Source organism: Manis pentadactyla, chromosome 1, assembly GCF_030020395.1.
Source record: "Manis pentadactyla isolate mManPen7 chromosome 1, mManPen7.hap1, whole genome shotgun sequence".
NCBI lineage: Eukaryota > Metazoa > Chordata > Mammalia > Pholidota > Manidae > Manis > Manis pentadactyla.
The window spans coordinates 195,852,278-195,869,560 of NC_080019.1; the positions used below are offsets into that span (position 1 = coordinate 195,852,278).

The following is a 17,283-nucleotide window of genomic DNA, read 5'->3' on the forward strand; positions in this document are numbered from 1 at the left end:
TGGTATTGTTCAAGTTGTCTATACTATACACTTCTTTTTTTCTTGTGAATTTTATTAAAAATTTTTATATTGAGGTACATACAAAAAAATGCACGAATCTCAGTGTAGAGCTGGATGAATTTTGGCACATGTACACGCATCACCCAGATCAAGGCACCAAACATTCTGGTTAATTTTCCCCCTTCACTGTTTTTCCTATTCCCCAGCCCGTCCCCTACTGCAACCAGCAGTCTGTTGTCATGTTTATGAGTCTGATTCAGCTTTGTTTGTTCACTTGTTTCACTTCTTAGAGTCAACATTTAGGTGAAATCACAGGGTATTTGTCTTTCTCTGCCTGACTTATTTCATGTAACCTAAGACCCTCTAGGTCCATCCATGTCACAAATGGCAAGATTCCATTTGATTTTATGGCTGAGTATGTGTGTGTGTGTGTGTGTGTGTGTGTGTATACACATGACATACTCGTTGTCCATTCATCTGCATGGACATTTAGGTTGCTTCCCTATCTTGGATAGTATAAATAATGCTGTAGTAAGCATAGGAGTGCATATATCTTTGTGGATTTTTTATTTCGTTTTCTTCCTGTAAATTCCCAGAAGTGGAGTTGCTGGTCAGGTGGTATTTCTAGTTTTAGTTTTCCAAGAAACCTCCATACCACCCTTCAGAGTGGCTGCACTGGTGTGCAGTCCCACCAGCATGCATGAGCTCCCTTTTGTCCACGTGTTCACCAACACTTGTTAATTCTTGCCTTGTTGATGTTAACCATTCTGACTGGTATGAGGTGATACCTCATTGTGGGTTTGATTTATATTTCCCTGATGATCAGTGATGTTGGGCATCTTTTCATGTGCCTGTTAGCCTTTGTACGTCTTCTTTAGAAAAATGTCTATTCGGGCCCTCTGCCCGAAATTGGATGTTTTTGGGTGTTGAGGTGCATGAGTTCTTCATATACTTTGGATATTAGCCCCTGATCTGATTTGTCATTTGCAAATATATTCTCCCACCCAGCAGGGTGCCTTTTTGTTCTGTGGATGGTGTCCTTTGCTATGCAGAGGCTTCTTAGTTTGATGTGGTCCCACTTGTCTATTTTTTCTTTTCTTTGCCCTGCCTGGGGAGACATATCTAGAAAGGAATTACTAAGACTGTTGTTTAAGAGTTTACTGCCTATGTTTTCTTCTAGGAGTTTTATGGTTTCTGGTCTCATTTTTAGGTCTTTCATCCCTTTTGAGTTTATTTCTGTGTATGGTGTTAGAAATCGACATCTAGTTTCATTCTTCTGTGTGCAGCTGTCCGGTTTTCCACCATAATTTATTGAAGCAACTGTCTTTTTCCCATTGCATATTCTTGTCTCCTTTCTCATCTATTAATTGACCACATAGGCATGGGTTTATTTCTGGGCTCTTTATTTTATTCCATTGATCTGTATGCATCTGTTCTTGGGCCAGTACCATACTGTTTTGATTACTGTAGTTTTGTAGTATAGTTTGTAACCAGGGAGTGTGATCCCCCCAGCTTTGTTCTTCTTTCTCAAGATTGCTTGGGCTGTCTATATCCTTCTCGGTTTTCTGTCTATTTGTTCCATAAGTTATTGAGACAGGATTACTGAAATCTCAGAATATAAACTTAGATATGTCCATATCTCATTGCCATTTATCAGTTTTCAATCCATGCACTTAGAAGGTCCTAGTAATAGGTGCATAACATTTGGAATTAATTGACTCCTTTGTCATTATGAGATGACCCTCTTGGTCCCTGGCAATATTCTTTGATGTGGGATGTATACCTATGATATTAGTGTAACTGCTGCAGCTTTCGATGATTAATGTTGGCATGATATATCCTTTTCCATCTTTCACTTTTAACCCGTTTTCATCTTCTATTTAAATGGCGTTTCCTATAAGCAGCATAAATTTAGGCCTTTTTTTTGTTTTAACTGATCCACCAGTCTCTGTCTCTTAACTGCAGAATTTAGACCATTTACATTTACTGTGATTGTTGACACAGTGAGGCTTAGTGTGTTGTCTTCCTATTGTTTCTGTTTGTCCCATGTGCTCTTCCTTCCCCTTTCCCTATTTTCTGCCTTCTGTTGGATGACTTGATTTTGTTTGTAATTGATGCGATTTCCTTTGTTGCTTCCTAGCCAAGATCTTTGTTTTGCATTCTATCACATTTTCTTTGCATTATAGGGTTTCTAGTATGTATCTTTAACTTAATACCGACCATCTTGAAATGATAGCAGCCACTGTATGTGTGGTGTGAGAGCTCACGAAGGTATATTCCACTTCTCCCTCAACAAAGCACATCCTCACTGCTGGAGGGATCACCGCAAATCTATATATTTAAACAAGCAAGTTCTTTACAGAAACCAAGAAAAGGTGATACCCCCCAGTAACAAGCAGATGAAGCCGTCAAGTTTGGAATTGAGATGCATAGAGATGAAGTGAAGATATTGCCCAATCCCCCGGAATGGACTGGAGTACTTGAAAGGCAACAAGGGGCTGGTGTGAATTATTTGGGTTCATGTAAGAACACTGATAGAGTACTGGGTCTCCGTTAGGTGCCTTTTATCTTTGTATATACAAAAGTAATGGTGCATTTGTCAGACTGGGTCCCCTAAGAAGTAAATGCCAAGTCAGGGTGGGTTGCAAGGAGTTTATTGTGGAAATGCCTGAGGCAGGTAAAGAGGAGCCCAGGGGCAGGAGGGAGAAACTTAGGGCATTGAAGGCTGACCCGACCCTCTGATTACAGAGTGGGAAGGGAGCAGGTTGGGCGGGCAGCACCTCAGGCCACTGCCCAGCCCTGAGCCAGGCTAGACAGGGGCTGTGTGCGGGGCCAGAGCAGAGGAGCCTGCAGGAGAGCAGAGGGGTGTCCTCCAGGACAGGGGGCCTGTGATGTGGCAAGGACCCGGTGAGGATGCAGGACCCCCACACTGGCAAGGAGGGCCACGGGGGCCAGGAGGAGAAGGCAGGATGTGAGGATGGGCTCCCACAGTGCCAGGCCTCCCGAGGTCTTCGTGATTGACTGTGGCTGCAGTGCCACCTCCCAGCTCAGTTGAGGACATTGGCAGGAGAGCACAGGGCCTTGGCTGGGGACCTCAGCCAGCAGCACAGGTGGCCGCTCAGTGTCCTGTCAGGCCCTGGACTCCAGGATCTTCCTGCTTCTCTCTCCCCATGAAAAGTCATGGGATGTCACCTTCCAGAGCCCTGGCATCCTGGGGGTGCACCCTCCCCCCAGCCCCTGCCGCACCCCACTTGGAGCTGGGGAGAAGACATAGAGCAGCATGTAGGGTGCAGAGAGCCAGCTTATCAGGCAGGCAGCCAGGTGCTCCCTCGGGACAGACGAGGGGTGGGACAGCAGGAGGGATGGGGGTGGGGGGATCGGGTTGCCCGTGAGGATGGTGGCCTGTGCTTGGGTTCTGGGATGGCCGTGGAAGTAGCTGTCAGCTTCCTGGGACACAGAGAAGACACCCCACAGGTGTTCTTTCTGTGGGTTTAAACTCCTAGGGGAGGCTAAGTGCCAGTGTCTCTGCGCTCACCCCTCCTGCTGAGGGCCTGAGCCCTTCTGGCCTGGGGATTGAGTGGGTCAGCAGCAGGCAGGGCGGGCGCACGCGGGGCGGCAGAGCAGGGACACGCAGGAGGCCGGGCGGGAGCAGCTGGGCTGGCAGGGGGAGGCGGGGGCACAGCAGGGGGAGGCGGGCACGCAGCAGGCAGGCCTGCACACGGGGCGGCAGATGAGGGACACATAGGAGGAGGGTCTGCAGCAGGACGGGGGGCAGGGGGTGGGCTGGCAGCACGGGGGTGCTGGGCAGGGGGCAGCCCCAGAGCAGACGGGCACACAGCACATGGGCTTGCAGCAGACGGGCTTACAGCAGACGGGCACGCAGCAGGCCTGCTGGCACGGGGAAGAGGTGCAGCAGGAGGGCTGGCAGCTAGACAGCTGGCAGCAGGAGGGTGTGCATGAGCTGGTGGAGGCTGACTGGCAGGGGCTGCACCCGCAGCTCACGGGGGTGCAGACGAGGGTCAGGCAGGGGGCCGGGGCACAGCAGCTGGACTGGTGGCAGCTGAGGGAGCAGCAGGGGGGCTTGCAGCAGCTCTCGGGGCAGTCGTCCCCCTGCCAGGAGGGGCCAGTGCAGGAGCCCCAGGACCTGGGCAGGCAGACCCGGCGGCCGTAGCTCAGGTCGCTGGAGCAGATGGACAGGGTGGAGGTGGCCATGGTGGGTGGTGGGCTGGAGGAGGGTGTGTGTGTGTGTGTGTGTGTGAGTGTGAGTGAGGTGCTCAGGGTTGCAGCTTTTATACCCTTCCTCAGTGTTTGTGTTGCCCCAGCAGCAGGCTGAGGGAGGCCCTCCCTTCCTGCTTGGTGCTGAGAGCTGGTGCAAGGGACCCCTTATTAGTGTTGGTTTATTTTCTATAATTAGTTTTGCTCATCGGTCTTGTGAGTTGTTGCAGGATGTGTTGTGAACCTCCTTTTTTGACTTCAGATAAGTTATGGAAAACATGTGAGGACAATATTTGTGAGGTTTAGAGGTGGACACTTTTCTGAAGTGACTATTTCTGGCTTCATCTTTTTTAGGTGTAAAGTGACACTTGCATAACTTGTAAAAGTACAACTGGCTCAGAGGATTAGATCAGAGAGACGGTCAAATGCCACCTTCCCACAGGGGCAGGGGGAGATCCTCACACAGATACCACCTCGTCGCCCCCCAGGCCCGGGGTCTGCCCTGGGGAAGCGGCTCGAGCAGAAGCAGCTGCTGTGAGTGTGGACGGCCAGAGGGAAAGGGACCCAGGGGCAGCATCTTCACCAGGGACGCACACGGCCTGAGTCAGTGGGGCTGTGATGTGGGCATGGGGGCCCAGGACGGGCTAGGGTGCTCGCCCGGGTCGTCCAGTGTCCCTCAGTATTTCTCCCAGACGTGGGTGGCTGTCAGTACACACCCTGCCCTCCATGCTCCCTGGCTGAGCAAATACCCACCACATACACACTGGTCAGAATTTGCTTCACTCAGGACAATGCCCAGAAGGACTTAGTCCAGGGAGAGCCTCTGCTCCTGAAGACTGCGTGTGAGCCGTGGAGGCTTGTGGGTCTAGGGCAACACCCAGAAGGAAACCCCAGGTTTCTGTCATGGACACAAGAAGCTATGGTCCCAGGGAGCCTGGGACCGAGCCACACAGCCAGACTTGGTGAAACCTCACTGCCTTAGAAAACGGTCCTCGTCACAGCACTGCTGGCAATGCTGCTAATGTCGGGTAACATTTTCTGAGCACAAGTTCTATGGCAGGTGGTGGTCTGAGCCCTTCACGCCATTGCCTCATTAGCTGGGGAGGGAGTGAACAGACGAGGAGGCTGGGCACAGAGGCCAAGCAGCCTGCTCAGGTCACACGGCCCGACGTGGCCGACGTGGCACTGGAAGCTGCCTGGTGCTTACAGGACCCACCCTCTGAACCAGGCCCTTCCCATTCCAAGCGCAGTGGCAGAGATGGAAGGCAGCCAGGCCTCCTGGACACTGAAGGAGCAGCTGGGTCGCAGATTCACAGTGGAGGCTGGAAGGGGCGGAACGAGCTCCAGGGAGGCGCAGTTCCACGGCTTTACGGACAGAAGTGCTGGTAGTACCATCCATACCAGAGGTAAAAGGTAACTGAGGGAAAATGTTATAAATAGACTGTGTGTTTAGCTGAGATGGAAACGACGACTCAGTTGCTAGGGAGGGAAGAGCGTCAATCAGAATCAAAACAGCAACCAAAGAAACAACTGTGGACGAGGCGCTCTGGGCCGCGCGGACAAGGTGCGCATCTCCGGGGGCAAGGACTTGGGGGATTCCAGGGCATCAGATCATCAGAGTCTGCCCTGTGCACAGATCGGCAAGTTCTTAAATAAAAAGGTTTGAGATCAGTCCCACTGCTGCGCGGGGGGAAAGGGCACACTCCCTGGAGATGGACCAGCACCGGGGCCCCACTGCCCCTCCATCCAACAGTGAGAGGCCCAGAGCTTCTGGGGAACATAGGGCACTGAGGCTGATATTTTCTTTTTTCCAATTATTACATCTTTCTCAAGTAAAGACAGCAACAATGTATTTCCACATAAGCAAGACCTTAGATGGAACTCCACTCAGGCATCCCTCTTGAAAAAAATACCAGAAGTTTGGCAAATGAACATGTAAGAAAGCGTCGGGCTGGCATGGACGCAAGAATCAAACCACAGGATACATCTAAACAACCAGTGAGGTCGGTTCCAAAGGCAAATGCAAATCGCACTTTGTTCTGCCTCGCACGGTATGATGCGTCCTACTGAACAGTGACTCTCCATTCCGCGCTGCATCATGTGAGGGCCACTAACCACACGTGGCCACTGAAAACGTAGCACTTGAAAAGTAGCCAGTACCACATGATGAACTGATCACATTTTGGATATGCTGGGTTGTATAAAATGTTATTAAATTAATTTCACTGTTTCTGTTTCATTTTTAAATGTGGGTTTTATGATACTACGATTACATATGAGGCTTGCTCGCTGTGTCTGTTGGAGAGCTCCACTTAGCTGGCACTAAAAAGACAGACAAGTGGGAGGGTGTGGGTGGGACGGTGACCAGGTTGGGAGAAACAAAGTCAATTCTGCCTCAAATAGAAACTTCTCACATTGTGTTGTTTCATTCATGACTTTATTAAAACACAAATGTGAAAGAAAACTCAACAGTATAGTGTAAGTACAAACAGAACATTTGTCTTTCAAAACAACAGAAAAAGTAGAAGGAAAAGATACCATGGTGGATATTTTAAAGACAAAAAGCAAAACAAACAAAAAGAAAGTTTACAAAGCACAGAACTTTATCAAACTGGCAGAATCCAGAGCTAAGTTATCAGTTATAAAGTAAATTTCATCTAATATTTCTTATTAGATGAAAAAGAATCTCTTGAAATGATTCGTAAAGTAAAAACCAAAAAGATGGCAGCTACTGTCACGTGGAACAAACCGGACAACAGAAAGTCCTGCAGAGCAGGAGACCCCCAGCCTGCCCGGGGCTCCCGCTCCGCGAACCGTGCCTGAGACCAGAGCGGATGGGAGGAGGCGGTGGTGGCTCCCTGCACGCGGGGAGCTTGTGGGTTCCCAGCACCCCAGCTGCCGGGGGGTGTGGCCGTCTGACCGGGCAGGGAAGAAGTGCCCATGGCAGGGGCTCAGGCTGGCAGGCTTGTGGGCCTCAGAGCCCCCTCCCTCCAGGGCAGCTGCAAAGGTCAAGGTGCTAGGACCTCCCCTGCAGGGGTTGCACTCCTGGCGCAGGACCTTCCCGACGTGGAACTGGGTTTGCACAGACCTCCCACGACAAGCTAGGGGATACCCACTAACTGGGTCTATTCAAGTACAAGAGCTGGAAGGGAAGGGCCCCTCAGGAATGGACTCACTGCGGCCCACTGGGGAGCCCTCTGGAAAATGCCTAAATGGTCCCAGTGAGACTCAAATGCACTACAGAGGTTTAACCAAGAGCCCTGTTAAAAACAATGGGAAACGCTGGGGCATCTTCCCGGAACAACAGAAAGCTGTCAAGAGCGCCAAGAATCAGGAGGCAGGTCAGGGAACCTTGGCCCTCTCTATGCTGTGGACCCCCAGCCAGCTTGAGAAACCTTCAGCTGTTATTAAATGAATTAAGTAAAATGCCTAGTAGGTTACAAAGGAGATTTAGTTGATTACTAAATGCAAAAAAACGAATGAAGACGTCAGCAGCTGGCACTCCCCCAGGGTCACGCCCACCTGGCTGTGCAGACTGACCACCTTAAACAGCCCCAGGGAGGCCCACTGATCTGGTTTCTGCTGGTGACGAAGGCTCAAGTTCTGCCAGTACCACTAGGGTTTGCTGACTACATCCCCAACCAAAAGGAACTTCAGTTAGAGGGTCCTGAAAATAAAGATGTGGTCTTTTTTCTGATCTAAGCTCACAGAGCCCAGGTGTTTAGCAGAACCAGGAGTTGCTTTGTTTTCATGGGCCCATGCTGATCTGGAAACTTGGGATTAAACAGTTTTATGGGATGAAGGGGACAGAAATCAGAGCTGAGGACAAGGACCGTTACTCAGCCAAACATAACTAAGCACGCCAGGAAAGAAGGCATCATAGGCAAGACCAGGCAGGCATGGCAGAACCCTGAAATGGACCTGCAAAGGTACGTAGTCCCCACCCTCAGACTGTAAAACAAATACACAGACAGGTAAAGAAATAAAAGGTCAGGTTAAAGTATCTTCAGGAGTAAAAAACTCTAAAGAGTGGTGGGGAGTGGCTGCCGGGGAGACAGTGCCCAGTCCTCCTGGGCTGGGCCATCACACTAGGGCTTGAGCCAATTCAAGGGTCTGTGGGGACAGCAAGGGGGCAACACTGAGGACTCTGTGCAGATGGAGGACCGGCTGGAGAGAGGCAGGCACCTGTGGGCCCCTGGCCCGGAAGGAGAGGGTTGGTCAGAAGACAAGGGCGGGTCATGCAGGGCAGAGGTCAGGAGCCCGGCTGCCCCACCTGCGCTCAGGGGGGGCTGTCTTGTCATCTGCAGGCTCTCAGGTGGGGATCCCTGGAAGTGGGAATGGTGCTTGGGCCCAAGAAATGCCCTCCACGGGACACCTGCTTCCTTCTGACCTGGGGTCTGTACAGTGCCTCGGTTTCCCTCAAATGCGGCCAGAGGGCATCTGAGGCCCTTCCAGCCAAAGCCCTTCCCCGTGGGAACCACCCGCGGCCCAGCATCCTGCACCCTCCAGACGTACCTGCCCAGCCCCGGCTCTGCAGTGTCAGTGTGAATCGCTCCGGGTGTTTTTCAAGAGGCAACCAGCCTTACTCCTTGAATTCCCGGAGGCACCCAGCAAGCTCTCACCACTTCCAAATATCTGAATCCCGGCTATGGGTCCCCATGACAGTTAATGTTATGTGTCTTCGTGGCCAGGCATGTGCCCAGATGTTCGGTCAAACACATCTGGACGCTGGGCTGAAGGTATCTCTTAGATGAGAATAACCTTTGAATCAGCAGACTGAGCAAAGCAGATTATCTGCCATACATGGGTGGGCCCTTCAGTCAGTTGAGGGCCTTAAGGAAAAGACTGAGGTCCCCCAAGGAGGAAATCCTACCAGCAGACGGCCTTCACACTCAGGCTGAAGCACCACGGTGCCCCTGGGAGCTGGCCCTGGAGCCTTCTGACCCTCCAGCCTGCACAGCCCCGTGAGCCACGTCCTCGAAGTGAATCGCTGTGTGCACACACACAGCCCCATTAGTTATTTCCCCAGACAGCCCTGATTGACACAGGCCCCCATGGTCACTGCACACGGCTCTCACCACCCTAGCACCTTCACACAGCGGGGAGCACCCGCTCTGAGCCTGGGGTCGCTGGAGGTGATTGGCACCAGCCTGCCCAAAGCTGGCCCTGGGTGGGCTTCATGCCCCAAAGGAAGATGCTTTACTAAGTGGGGTCTCCTTTGCCCCTAGCAAAGCCCCAAGGCCTCAGTGTGACAGGCCCAGGGCCTGGACAAGCGGCCCCCATCCCTCACTGATGTCTGAGAGGCACAGGCGGCTCCAGTAGGCAGGTCTATCTGAGCTGGAGGCTGCAAGGCAACCTGGTAGGCCTGGCCTGCCCAGTGGTGTTGTTGCCCCAGATGCAGCCCACAGCCAGGTCTCAGGGAAGCCCAGGCCACATCAGCCCTTATCCCCATGCTTCACCCAGATATGCATTCAAGACCTTCAGAGAGAGACAGGCAGGGGCTTTATTGTTACAGACAGGTCACTTACAGAGAGCAGGACATTGTCACCAGAGTCCAGCCAGGATGGAGAGTAGGACCTAGTGAGACGCAGGATGTGGAGGAAATAGAGCCAGCCACTGGGGCCGGTGGGCGGGGAGGGCTCAGCACAGACTGCAGAGGTGGGAGATCTGGGGCAGAAGGAGAGCCCAGACAGGGCTCAAGGCTCCCAAGATTCCACGTGAAAGTCAGAGTTGGTCCAAGGAGGGTTGGGGGATGCACCCCATCAGCAGCAGGACTTCTGGGCCGGGGTGGGGCCACAGCAGGCGGGGCGGGCGCACGCGGGGCGGCAGAGCAGGAACACACAGGAGGCTGGGCGGCAGCAGCTAGGCTGGCAGGGGGAGGCGGGGGCACAGCAGGGGGAGGCAGGGGCACAGCAGGCGGGCCTGCACATGGGGCGGCAGATGAGGGACATGCAGGAGGAGGGTCTGCAGCAGGACGGAGGGCAGAGGGTGGGCTGGCAGCACGGGGGAGCTGGGCAGGGGGCCGCCCCAGAGCAGATGGGCACACAGCACATGGGCTTACAGCACACAGGTATGCAGCAGGCCTGCTGGCAGGGGGAGGAAGTGTAGCAGGAGGGCTGGCAGCTAGACGGCTGGCAGCATGAGGAAGTTGGGCAAGTGGAGGCCTCACAGCAGACAGGCGTGCAGCAGACCAGCTTACAGCACCCGGGCTTGCAGCAGACGGGCTTACAGCAGACGGGCACGCAGCAGACCTGCTCGCATGGGGAGGAGGTCTCACAGCAGGGGGGCTGGCAGCTAGACAGCTGGCAGCAGGAGGGTGTGCATGAGCTGGTGCAGGCTGACTGGCAGGGGCTGCACCCGCAGCTCACGGGGGTGCAGACGAGGGTCAGGCAGGGGGCCGAGGCGCAGCAGCTGGACTGGCAGCAGCTGGGGGCACAGCAGGGGGGCTCGCAGCAGCTCTTGGGGCAGTCATCCCCCTGCCAGGAGGGGCCAGTGCAGGAGCCCCAGGACCCAGGCAGGCAGACCCGGCTGCCGTAGCTCAGGTCACTGGAGCAGGCGGAAAGGGTGGAGGTGGCCATGCTGGGTGGTTGGCTGGAGGAGGTGGTGTGACTGTGTGTGTGAGTGTGAGTGTGTGAGTGAGTGTGTGTGTGTGAGGTACCCAGGGTGCTGGCTTTTATACCCCTTCTGGGTGCATTTGTTGCCCCAATGGCAGGCTGAGTGAAGCCCTCCTTTCCTGGTTGTTGTTTGTATTATGCTGTGTTTGGCAACACTGGGTCGCTGTAAATGCCACTGTATTATGAACTCCTGGGTGTCATCAGGGCCATCCTACCCATGTGTGTCCCCAGAGGAAAGGTAAGAGAAGTAAAGTACTCTGGTGCTCTGACAGGGGCAGCAGCAATCAGGTGGCTTTCTGCACGTGACAGCCCTCTGCTCCAGCCCCAAGGGGTTTGCTCTTACCAAAAGAACGTCTACTTTAAGGGAAGGTTCAGGAATGGGAATACTCCAGAATCTGGGCTTTGAGAAAAGGGGGCTCAGAGAAACCAGGAACGTAGTTTACGTACTGTGGCTGATTTTTTACAAAGGATATTTGAAAGGATTCAGATAAACAGCTAGATGCCTGGGAGGGTCCCCAAAGCAGAGGAACTTCTGTACCTGTGGACTGGGTGTGCCCCCCTCGTGGACCTTGTATGTGTTCACCAACCCGGAAGCTCTCCAAACTCTGTACTTTGGAGATTTTTATGGAGCTTCATCATGTAGGCACGATCAGTCAGCAGCTCCGTCTCCAGAGGATGGGGTGGGGCTGGAAGTCCCAGGCTTCCACTCCCGGTGCAGGCCTTCTGGGGACCAGCCCTATCCTGGAGCCTGCCCAGGGTGCCCTCACTAGAACCAAAGATGCTCCTGCCTGCCATCCAGGAAGTTCCAAGGGATTTAGGAAGTCTGCATCAGGAACTGGGGTCGAAGTCCAAATACGAGCAAGAACCAGAGGCAGAGACATAAATATCTCTTATTTCACAATGTGCATTAAATACTTATTGTTGGTTCTTTAACACTGAACTCACTTCCAACAGCGAGATCACCAACCCCAAATGAAGCTTATCTAATATATGGCTTTTCTCTATAAGGAACATCACAGCCTTCTTGCACTTTAGGGGCCATTTAAAGCAGTGATATCACCAATAAGAAGTACATGATTAAGAAACATGGCACTAAATGGACAGCAACAAGGTACTAGTTACAGTCTGAGCTGAAGCAAGAGGTCAGAACATCACCTTATTGGACCTCAGCCAGGAACGTGCATCAGGGCAGCAAGTGTTCCACTTCTCTGTGCATGTGCGTGAGTGACTGGGAGAATCCCACAAGCATCGATGTAGGGCTACAAGTCGATTCCAGCAAGTAGGTGCATTTGCAAATACAAAATACATGAGTAATGAGCATCACCTGTATATCAATAATAACCATAAATGTGAATGAATTGATCCATTCTAAGGCAGATTGTTAGAGTAGACAAAAATGAGACTCAACCATATGCTCTCCACAAGGCACACACTTTAGGTTGAAACATACAAAAGATTGAGGGTAAAGATAAAGAGGGACATTTTATAATGATAGAAAGGTCCATCTATCAGGAATATATAAGAATTATAAACACATATGCAGCTAATAACAGAGCACCAAAATAGATGAAGCAAAAACTGGCAGAAATGTAGAGGAAAATAGACAATTCAATAATATTAGGTGAAGACTTCAATATCCCGAATTCAGTAATGGATAGAACAACTAGAGATAAGACTGACAAAGAAAGAGAGGACACGAACAGCACTGTGATCCAACCAGACCTAACAGACATCTACGGAACACCCCCCACCCCCACCAGCAGAACACACATTCTTCAGGAATGCACGTGGGACACACTCCAGGAGAGAGCATATGCTGTGCTGTGAAACAAGCCTCAATATGTTTAACAGGACAGAAATGATGCACAGCATGTTCTCCGACCACAATAGAATGAGCTCAGAGATCAATAACAACAACAGAAGGGAAATTAATAATAGAAAAACACTTGGGAAATGCATAAGTGTGTAGAAATTAAACAACACAGTCTTAAATAACCAAAGGGTCAAAGAAGAAATGACAAGGGAACTCATAAAATACTTTGAGATGAATGAAAATGAAGACCAAGAAGTGGATCTTACGGGATGCAACTAAAGCCTTCCTAGAAACTTGGAGCTGTCAGTGTATTAAGAAAGAAGAGAGAGGCAGAGCCAAGATGGCGGCGTGAGTAGAGCAGTGGAAACCTCCTCCCAAAACCACATATATCTATGAAAATATAACAAAGACAACTCTTCCTAGAATAAAGACCAGAAGACACAGGACAACATTCAGACCACATCCACACCTGCGAGAACCCAGCGCCTTGCGACGGGGGTAAGATACAAGCTCCCGCCCCGCGGGACCTGAGCGCCCCTCCCCCCAGCTCCCGGCGGGAGAAGAGGAGGCAGAGCGGGAGGGAGACGGAGCCCAGGACTGCCGAACACCCAGCCCCCGCCATCCGGAACAGAGCGCAGACACAGTGCATGCAAGGGGCCCTGGAAACTAGGGAAACAGGGCAGCAAGACCAGCGAGCGGGTATCAGAGGCCGGTGCTAGAGAACAAAAGAAAAGTGAGCGGCCATTTATTTTTTTATTTTTTTATTTTTATTTTTTTGTTCTTGTTGTTTTGTTTTGGCAAGCGCTTTTTGGAAGTCCTAAAGGGATAGGGACCCCAATACTAGGGAAACAGGGCAGCAAGACTGGTGAGCAGGTGCCTGAGGTTGGCGCTGGAGAATAAAGAAAAACGAGCGGCCATTTTTTATTTTTTATTTATTTTTAATTTTTTAAATTTTTTTAGTTTTTTCTTTTTTGTGGTCGTTGTTTTGTTTTCGTGGGTGCTATTTGGAAGTCTTAAAGGGGCAGGGCGGGACACTTAATCCAGAGGCAGGGAATCCAGGGACCTCTGGGCACCCTAACCCCTGGGCTGCAGGGAGCACGGAGGCCCCTTACGGAGATAAATAGCCTCCTAGCCGCTCCACCTCCAACGCGACTCCACCATTTTGGAGTAGCTGCCTGAGCCAGGCCACGCCCACAGCAACAGCGGAGATAAACTCCATAGCGGCCGGGCAGGAAGCAGAAGCCCTGTCTGCGTGCAGCTGCCCAGCACAAGCCACTAGAGGTCGCTGTTCTCCCAGGAGAGGAGGGCCACAAACCAACAAGAAGGGAAGTTCTTCCAGCCGTCACTCGTCCCAGCTCTGTAAACTATTCCTATCACCATGAAAAGGCAAAACTACAGGCAGACAAAGATAACAGAGGCAACACCAGAGAAGGAGACAGACTTAACCAGTCTTCCTGACAAAGAATTCAAAATAAGAATAATAAACATGCTGACAGAGATGCAGAGAAATACGCAAGAGATATGGGATGAAGTCCGGAGGGAGATCACAGATGCTAGGAAGGAGACTGCAGAAATGAAACAAACTCTGGAAGGATTTATAAGCAGAATGGATAAGATGCAAGAGGCCATTGATGGAATTGAAACCAGAGAAGAGGAACGCATAGAAGCTGACATAGAGAGAGATAAAAGGATCTCCAGGAATGAAACAATCTTAAGAGAACTGTGTGACCAATCCAAAAGGAACAATATCCGTATTACAGGGGTCCCAGAAGAATAAGAGAGAGGAAAAGGGATGGAAAGTATCTTGGAAGAAATAAATGCGGGAAACTTCTGCAAACTGGGGATGGAAATAATAGAACAGACCACAGAAATACACAGAATCCCCAACAGAAAGGATTCAAGGAAGACAACACCAAGACACGTAATAATTAAAATGGCAAAGATCAAGGACAAGGAAAGAGTGTTAAAGGCAGCTAGAGAGAAAAAGGTCACCTATAAAGGAAAACCCGTCAGGCTAACATCAGACTTCTCGACAGAAACCCTACAGGCCAGAAGAGAATGGCATGATATATTTAATACAATGAAACAGAAGGGCCTTGAACCAAGGATACTGTATCCAGCACGACTATCATTTAAATATGATGGTGGGATTAAACAATTCCAAGACAAGCAAAAGCTGAGGGAATTTGCTTCCCACAAACTACCTCTACAGGACATCTTACAGGGACTGCTCTAGATGGGAGCACTTCTAGAAAGAGCACAGAACAAAACACCCAACATATGAAGAATGGAGGAGGAGGAATAAGAAGGGAGAGAAGAAAAGAATCTCCAGACAGTGTATATAACAGCTCAATAAGCGAGCTAAGTTAGGCAGTAAGATACTAAAGAGGCTAACCTTGAACCTTTGGTAACCACGAATTTAAAGCCTGCAATGGCAATAAGTACATATCTTTCAATAGTCACCCTAAATGTTAATGGGCTGAATGCACCAATCAAAAGACATAGAGTAATAGAATGGATTAAAAAGCAAGATCCATCTATATGCTGCTTACAAGAAACTCACCTCAAACCCAAAGACATGTACAGACTAAAAGTCAAGGGATGGAAAAACATATTTCAAGCAAACAACAGTGAGAAGAAAGCAGGGGTTGCAGTACTAATATCAGACAAAATAGACTTCAAAACAAAGAAAGTAACAAGAGATAAAGAAGGACACTACATAATGATAAAGGGCTCAGTCCAAACAGAGGATATAACCATTCTAAATATATATGCACCCAACACAGGAGCACCAGCATATGTGAAACAAATACTAACAGAGCTAAAGGGGGAAATAGACTGCAATGCATTCATTCTAGGAGACTTCAACACACCACTCACCTAAAAGGATAGATCCACCGGGCAGAAAATAAGTAAGGACACGGAAGCACTGAACAAAACAGTAGAGCAGATGGACCTAATAGACATCTATAGAACTCTACATCCAAAAGCAACAGGATATACGTTCTTCTCAAGTGCACATGGAACATTCCGCAGAATAGACCACATACTAGGCCACAAAAAGAGCCTCAGTAAATTCCAAAAGATTGAAATCCTACCAACCAACTTTTCAGACCACAAAGGCATAAAACTAGAAATAAACTGTACAAATAAAGCAAAGAGGCTCACAAACACATGGAGGCTTAATAACACGCTCCTAAATAATCAATGGATCAATGACCAAATCAAAATGGAGATCCAGCAATATATGGAAACAAATGACAACAACAACACTAAGCCCCAACTTCTGTGGGACGCAGCAAAAGCAGTCTTAAGAGGAAAGTATATAGCAATCCAAGCATATTTAAAAAAGGAAGAACAATCCCAAATGAATGATCTAGTGTCACATTTATCGAAATTGGAAAAAGAAGCACAGATGAGGCCTAAAGTCAGCAGAAGGAGGGACATAATAAAGATCAGAGAAGAAATAAATAAAATTGAGAAGAATAAAACAATAGCAAAAATCAATGAAACCAAGAGCTGGTTCTTTGAGAAAATAAACAAAATAGATAAGCCTCTAGCCAAACTTATTAAGAGAAAAAGAGAATCAACACAAATCAACAGAATCACAAATGAGAACGGAAAAATCACGACAGACTCCTCAGAAATACAAAGAATTATTAGAGACTACTATGAAAACCTATATGCCAACAAGCTGGAAAACCTAGAAGAAATGGACAACTTCCTAGAAAAATACAACCTTCCAAGACTGACCAAGGAAGAAACACAAAAGTTAAACAAACCAATTACGAGCAAAGAAATTGAAACGGTAGTAAAAAAACTACCCAAGAACAAAACACCCAGGCCAAACGGATTTACCTCGGAATTTTATCAGACATACAGAGAAGACATAATACCCATTCTCCTTAAAGTTTTCCAAAAAATAGAAGAGGAGGGAATACTCCCAAACTCATTCTATGAAGCCAACGTCACCCTAATACCAAAACCAGGCAAAGACCCCGCCAAAAAAGAAAATTACAGACCAATATCCCCGATGAATGTAGATGCAAAAATACTTAATAAAATATTAGCAAACCGAATACAAAAGTATATCAAAAGGATCATACACCATGACCAAGTGGGATTCAACCCAGGGATGCAAGGATGGTACAACATTCAAAAATCCATCAACATCATCCACCACATTAACAAAAAGAAAGACAAAAACCACATGATCATCTCCATAGATGCTGAAAAAGCATTTGACAAAATTCAACATCCATTCATGATAAAAACTCTCAGCAAAATGGGAATAGAGGGCAAGTACCTCAACATAATAAAGGCCATATATCATAAACCCACAGCCAACATTATACTGAACAGCGAGAAGCTGAAAGCTTTTCCTCTGAGATTGGGAACTAGACAGGGATGCCCACTCTCCCCACTGCTATTTAACATAGTACTGGAGGTCCTAGCCACAGCAATCAGACAAAACAAAGAAATACAAGGAATCCAGACTGGTAAAGAAGAAGTTAAACTGTCACTATTTGCAGATGACATGATATTGTACATAAAAAACCCTAAAGACTCCACCCCAAAACTACTAGAACTGATATCGGAATACAGCAAAGTTGCAGGATACAAAATTAACACACAGAAATC

General features: G+C 49.3%; 4 protein-coding genes across 4 annotated transcripts in view; 1 reads left to right on the forward strand and 3 right to left on the reverse strand.

Annotated features, from left to right (window-relative positions):
- The window catches only part of TSPEAR (thrombospondin type laminin G domain and EAR repeats), a 158,629-nt gene that overhangs the window by 37,675 nt on the left and 103,671 nt on the right, over positions 1-17,283 (reverse strand). The window lies entirely within an intron of this gene.
- Positions 1-17,283, forward strand: part of LOC118925813 (keratin-associated protein 10-8-like) — a 49,031-nt gene that overhangs the window by 13,868 nt on the left and 17,880 nt on the right. The window lies entirely within an intron of this gene.
- On the reverse strand, positions 1,681-4,539 carry LOC118925812 (keratin-associated protein 10-8-like). Its single transcript, XM_036912058.2, has one exon. The coding sequence runs from the start codon at positions 4,210-4,212 to the stop codon at positions 3,583-3,585; it is 630 nt and encodes a 209-aa protein (XP_036767953.2). The 5' UTR covers positions 4,213-4,539; the 3' UTR covers positions 1,681-3,582.
- Positions 8,818-11,004, reverse strand: LOC118925805 (keratin-associated protein 10-12-like). Its single transcript, XM_057505279.1, has one exon. The coding sequence runs from the start codon at positions 10,791-10,793 to the stop codon at positions 9,978-9,980; it is 816 nt and encodes a 271-aa protein (XP_057361262.1). The 5' UTR covers positions 10,794-11,004; the 3' UTR covers positions 8,818-9,977.